Genomic DNA, 7,006 nt, shown 5'->3' with positions numbered 1-7,006 from the left:
GCAATCCCTATCAAATTACCAATGACATTTTTCAGAACTAAATGACAGAACTAAAAAAAATTTTTTTAAATTCGTATGGAAACATAAAAGATCCTGACAGCCAAAGCAACGCTGAATAATAAAAACAGAACTGAAGGAATCAGGCTCCCTGACTTCATACAATACTACAAAGCTATAGTCATCAAAAGAGTATGGTACTGGCATAAAGTTTAATTTCAGAAACTACTCACAGAGTCATTCTATTTAATACCTTTCCTTTTATGACAACATAAGGACATTATCCAAAATCTACTCTCAAATGCCATATTCTTGGTGACATGTATTTTGTTGACTGATTGATTGATTGATTTTTGTCTTTTTGTCTTTTCTAGGGCCGCTCCCATGGCATATGGAGGTTCACAGGCTAGGGGTCTAATGGGAGCTGAAGCCCCCGGCCTACGCCACAGCCACAGCAATGTGGGATGCGAGCCACGTCTGTGACCTACACCACAGCTCACGGCAACGCCTGATCCTTAACCCACTGAGCAAGGCCAGGGATCGAACCCGAAACCTCATGGTTCCTAGTCGGATTCATTAACCACTGACCCACGACAGGAACTCTGTATTTTATTTTTTTTACATACATGCACAGGTCCTAAATGTATAGGTCAATGAAACTGCTCCAACGGGACACATTTCTTTATGCACCACTGGTGTCAGTAAGCAGACTATTGTCAGAATGCACAGACACAGGCACTGGTACCTTCCACGTCACTGCACCAAGGATAACAACTGCTGTGACTTATAACAGCATAGATTACTTTCACCACTTTTGTAATTTATATGAAGAAAATAATGCATTTACTTTTTTGTAGGAGACGTGAATTTTTATGTTGCTTGTGAATTTGAGATTGCATAAGATTATATACATATATAATATATATATAAAATTCCTTGGCATTTCCATATAGGACTTCATTTTAGGAATATCAAACAATTAATTTAATTAGTCCACTGTTAAAGAGTGATTCTAGAGAAAATGGAATTTAAGGAAGAGTTTAGTTTTTATTTATTTTTGTCTTTAGAACTGCACCCATGACATATGGAGATTCCCAGGCTAGGGGTCTAATTGGAGTTGTAGCCGTCAGCCTACGCCAGAGCCACAGCAACACAGGATCCAAGCCGCGTCTGCGACCTATACCACAGCTCACAGAAACACCAGATCCTTAACCCACTGAGCAAGGCCAGGGATAAAACCTGCTACCTCAGGGTTCCCAGTCGGATTCGTTAACCACTGAGCCATAATGGGAACTCCTGGAAATGGCTTTCTAATATAATTAACTTCAAAGGCACTAAAGAGCTTATTTCCAGTGCTTGGAAAGCAATGAAGGTCCATGTCCTGATCCAGCAGTGTAGATGTGCAACATGGTTGAATTTGATAATCTTCATCTACCTTTTATCAGCAGTATGTATCTAGGAACCATTGTGAACATTCAGGGGAAACTAAAGAATATAATAACATGGACTGTTTTCTTGTCATGTTATTGGACAAAGGGATGAATGAAAAGTTGAGTCAGAAGGGGGAGGGGGAGAGAGTTGGGTGGTTGGGGAGCTTGGGGTTAATAGATATACACTATTGCCTTTGGAATGGATTAGCAATGAGATCCTGCTGTGTAGCACTGGGAACTATGTCTAGTCATTTATGATGGAGCATGATAATGTATGAAAATAGAATGTGTACATGTATGTGTAACTGGGTCACCATGTTGTACAGTAGAAAAAAAAAACAAGCAAAAAAAAGTTAAAAAAAAAAAAGGAGTTCCTGCCGTAGCTCAGTGGTTAACAAATCTGACTAGGAACCATGAGGTTGCAGGTTTGATCCCTGGCCTCACTCAGTGGGTTAAGGATCCAGTGTTGCTGTGAGCTGTGGTGTAGGTTGCAGACGCGGCTGGGATCCCCCATTGCTGTGCCTCTGGTGTAGGCCAGTGGCTACAGCTTCAATTAGACCCCTAGCCTGTGAACCTCCATATGCTGCAGGAAGCAGCCCTAGAAATGGCAAAAAGACAAAAAGACAAAAAAAAAAAAAAAAAAAAAAAAAAAAAAAAAGAAAGAAAGAAAAGCTGAGCTCAGGAATTCAAATTCCCAAACACCATATAAACAACCTAAGTTGCCCTGAAGGAGACTGTTATATCCTATGGCCACTTGACTGAGATTACTTGTATTTTTTTTAATGGCAGCACCCATGACATATGGAAGTTTCCAGGCCAGGAATTGAATGCAGATTGCAGCTGCAACCTACACTGCACCTGTGGCAATGCCAGATCCCTTAACCCACTGTGCCAGGCTGGTGATTGAACCAGTGCCTCTGTGGTGACCAGAGCCAATGCACAGACAATGCTAGATCTTTAATCTCCTGTGCCACAGTAGGAACTCAGAGACTGCTTTAAATCAAGCACAGACTCTCACCTTGGTGATATGTACTGTGAGAGACATCCCAGAACAGAGTGTAAAATTCACTCAAGGATGTATTGGGAATTATAAACCTGTCCATGTTGTTTGAAGGAACTTTATTGTAGAACAGTCTTACATTTACAGAAATGGCAAAGTTGGGACACAGTTTCCATAAAGACCACACTCGATTTCACGGAATCTTAACATCTTAAATTAGGGTGTAGAGTGGTTATAATCAATGATCAAATACTGATCAATTCCTATTCAGTACTCTCAATACTTTATTCAGCTTTTCTTAGTTTTTCCTTCAGATACTTTTTCCTTCCCAAGGACCCATCCAGATAACAAATCACTTGTTGCAGCCAATTCTCCTGAGGCTCCTCTTTGCTGTGACAACATGTCAACTTTTCCTCATTTTTTTTTTTCTTTTTCAGCTGTACCCGAAGCATGTGGAAGTTCTTGGGCTAGGGACTGAATCAGAGCTGCATCTCTGACCCACACCACAGCTCTGGCAACGCTGGATCCTTAACCTGCTGTTCTTGGCTGGGGATTGAACCTGGAATGCCACAGAGACAAGCTAGATCCTTAAACCACTGCACCACAGTGGAAACTCTGATATGTTCCTCATTTTTAATGATCACGACAGACTTGAAGGGAACTCGTCTGGTATTTTGTAGAATGACCCTTAATTGAGACTAAGGTGATAACCTTCTCATGATTGTACTGGGATTCTGTACTGGGGGAGGAAGCCTGCAGAGGTGTACTTATTGTCATTTCATCTTATCAAGGGTACGTACAAGCAACATGGCTCCTCACTGGTGATAGTAACCTTTATCTCCTGGATGAGGCAGTGTGCCTCGGGTTTGTTCATAGAAAATTAATTTGTCCCTTTTCATGGTGTATTCTTTAGAAGGAAGTCACTATGACCAGTGCATTTTTAAGAATAGGATGTTCCAGCATTTTCAGGATAAAGTTTCAACGTAATTATGTGAAATCCTTCTGAAAAGGAGCTCTGAGTTTTCTAAAATAAATTATTTATTAACTCATATTTCATATCAATTTAGACTTGCGCATTTATTTTATACTTTGAGATACAATCCAGTGTGTGTGTGTGTGTGTGTGTGTGTGTGTGTGTGTGTATGAATGGAATATTTCTTAGCCATGAAATATTAAATTTTGCCATTTGCAACAACATGGATAGATCTGCAAAGTATCATGCTGAGTGAAAAAAAAGAGAGAGAGAAAGACGATTAATATATGTTATCAATTATCTGTGGAACCTAAAAACAAAAAACCAAAAAACAGATGAATATAGCTAAACACAGGCTCACAGATATAGAGTAGAAACCAGTGGTTACCACTGCAGAGAGGCAAGGAGAAGAGTGGGAGATAGTGTAAGGATTAAGAAGTGCAAACTACTGTGTATGAAACAAATCAGCTACAAAGACATACTTTTCAGAACAGGAATATAGCCAATATTTTATCATAACTTGAGCACACTATAATCTATAAACACTGAATCATGATGTTGCATTCCCCAAACAACTATAACTCAATATAAAAAAAGTTAAATAGAAAAGGATACTTATATAATAGAAGGGCTAATTGTAACTATAATGAAAATCATATTACAGTGGATAAATATGGCAAATAGTTTAAAATGTAAAAAAATTACTAGTTTGTACACTTAAAATTTACACAATGTTGTATGTTTACTATATTTTAAAGTGAGCTGAAACACACTTTTGGTTTTTTTTTTTTTTTTTGCTCCTTTTGCTGAAATTAAATCTGCTCATTTCTACATGAAAACATTTACATGTGCTGACCTATACCAAACAATATATATTTCCAATAAATACTGCCAACACTCTCTGTTATCTATAAAACTCATAACTAGTTCCAAAGACTCTACTGGCTGAAACTGATTTTATTCCTTTTTCTTTTCTTTTTTTTTTTGGCTGCACCCACGAAATATGGACATTCCAGGCTAGGGGTAAAATCAGAGCTGCAGCTACTGGCCTATGCCACAGCTGCAACAACACTAAATCTGAGCTTCATCTGTAACCTACACCACAGTTCATGGTAACACCAGATCCTTAACCCACTGAGGAAGGGCAGGGATTGAACCCACATCCTCATGGGTACGAGTCAGGTTTATAACCCCTGAGCCACCATAGGAACTACCTGAAACTGATTTTAAATCCCAACTCCACACCAGGCTCTTCTTTATTCTGTGGGGTTGTTAATTTGTTCATCTTATTAATGATCACTGCACACACTAATCCATGTTCATGCGTAAGATCATGCCTATGTAATTTCTGGGAAACAGATTTAATGCTACACAGTTGAAGAGTTCATAATATGCAGATTCCTTTAAGACCTGGTGTTTATTATTGCATAAATTCTGAACTTCTTTTCTGAACATCTCAGAATAACTTCAATCATATAATTATTTACATAGTAACTATATGTCATGGAAATACTCCTACAATTACTTATTTTGAAGAAGTTTCTCAACATGCCCTGTTTACTATAGTCTTGAGATTCAAAATTTTAGCTGGGACTCTGAGGTGAATGAATGAATAAACTGACAATTATACACTGTGGAAAGATGTACAATTTATAGGTTTCTCCTAACAGTGGGGGACTGTGCATTCCTTATCCAGGCAATGTAGATCCTGTGCACAGTCAAGTCACGGCTCATGAGTAGAAAGGGGCTGACAGTGGGGAACCACGCAGCCATGACTACAGTGATTTTCACAAGGACCCAGCTGGGATTACCGAAAAGAGTCAAAACAAGTTGAAAGGTGCAGGCAAGGGTATAAAAGGAGACAAAGCTGCTCACCAGGAGAAGGATGGTTCGGGTAGCTCTGGACTCAGGCGAGGACCTGGGGGAGATGATGTTCCTGCGAATGTGCTGGACCTGCTGCTTGTGTCTGTACAGGAGGAAAACCATGGAGCCACTGGCCCAGAGCATGAGCCCCAAGCATGAAACATCAGGGAGTAACAGCAGCAAGGCAAGTAATATGCTTCTGGTTTCGTCATAACGAAGAGCAGAACAGTATCCAAAATCTCTTCTGTTTGTGATATTTTTGTCACTGTATTTGCCAGTTATATTCACAGGGAAAACGACATTGACCAGCATTTGGAGCATCCAGCACAGGCACATCGAGGGAACAATGTGCTGGGGAGCTTTTGCTTTAAGCTCTGCCCACCTGGAGTTCTGGGGGCTGATCGTGATCACCTGAAAGACACTCAAGAGGCAGATGCTCCCCATGGACACTCCCCTCCCCACTCGGTGAAGAAAGAAAATCATTTTGCATCCAAAATCACTGGGGGAATATTCCCACCCAAAGGCTGCCATGGTCTGGGGGACTCCTTTAGAGAGAAGGGTCAAGAAGTTGGCCACAATCAGGTGCTGAAGAATCACGTCTGTGGACCGTGACCTGTACCCAGTGAAGTAAAGGATGATATAATGGCAAAAGAGGGAGAAATTCCCCAGGAGTCCAACCACGGTCTGTGTCAGGATGATCACATCTGTGGTCACATCCACGCTGGCCATCCTCCCAGCTCACAGCCACTAATGTTTGTCTTGTGACTTAGAAGCTCCTGCACGGGAATGTGAGGTGGGGCTACATGTACTGAGTGGAATCCCAACATGCTCGTCTAAGCACCAGTTTCCACTTAGAAAAATTTACCTCATGGTTTTCTGGTACGAGCATCCTTGAATGGGTTGAATATGTTGCACGTAAAGAGCACATGCAGTGTAACATTTATCACCAAAGGCCCTACAGGTGATCATTTCATTCTTCACACATCTATGAGGCAAGCGCCTGAGACGTTGCACAGAGGAGAGTGACATACACACAGAGACATTAAGCAGTTACCAAACCCAATCTTTAGGGCAAAATAGAGACTCGACACCCACGGAGATCTTAAAAATAGTGCATTGAACTACAATGCTCTGCCCAACAGTTGTTTATCATATATAATAACCCAGATCCATCTTTAGTATTTTGTGCACCCTGACATTTGACTGTAGACTGGTAGCATTTTATCATTTTCACCATAAAAAGAATCCATTTATTTGTACAGTTTTAGTCCATAGGTCAATATCAATTATGAATAAAGCTTTAAGGATCTTAATACATGTACCTGTGCTGCTGGCAGTGAAATACTGCAAGAACCTGCCCCATGACAAGTGAGTGGAATGGATAGGAAAAAGGCTCGATATTAGGATGGAAACAGGAAGATTCCTTTTTCATTTTAGTGTTGGAAAAGCAGGGATAATTGTACCTGTCCCATGGAATGAGTGCATGTCATGTTGTAAACCTTGGAAGATGAAATAGGAACACATGATAAAAAGGCAGAAGGCAAAACTAAGTTATTGTTATTGTCATACAATGGAATTATATCATTGCTATGCCAGAGTTAAGGGGGAAATACTAGCAAATAATTACTTTTATGAATTACATTACCATAAAAGACATATACACAAAACAGCCTCTGCAAGGAAGGCATGTATTTTTTTGCACTATATAAACTTAAGTACTAGATTTTTTGATTGCTAGTAGAA

At 40.1% G+C, this 7,006-nt stretch overlaps 1 protein-coding gene across 1 annotated transcript; it reads right to left on the bottom strand.

The window, feature by feature from the left end:
• Nucleotides 1-5,050: 5,050 nt before the first annotated feature.
• On the bottom strand, nt 5,051-5,992 carry LOC110261298 (vomeronasal type-1 receptor 4-like). The gene has a single exon (XM_021097278.1). The coding sequence runs from the start codon at nt 5,990-5,992 to the stop codon at nt 5,051-5,053; it is 942 nt and encodes a 313-aa protein (XP_020952937.1).
• Nucleotides 5,993-7,006: the final 1,014 nt, after the last annotated feature.

This window comes from Sus scrofa, chromosome 6, assembly GCF_054392235.1.
Source record: "Sus scrofa isolate SSC_HxYL_T2T_F1_AM1 chromosome 6, Sscrofa_HxYL_maternal_Yorkshire_Landrace_v2.0, whole genome shotgun sequence".
NCBI classification, from domain to species: domain Eukaryota; kingdom Metazoa; phylum Chordata; class Mammalia; order Artiodactyla; family Suidae; genus Sus; species Sus scrofa.
Note: the sequence above shows the minus strand (reverse complement) of the source record. Positions and strands in the feature narration are given on the sequence as shown.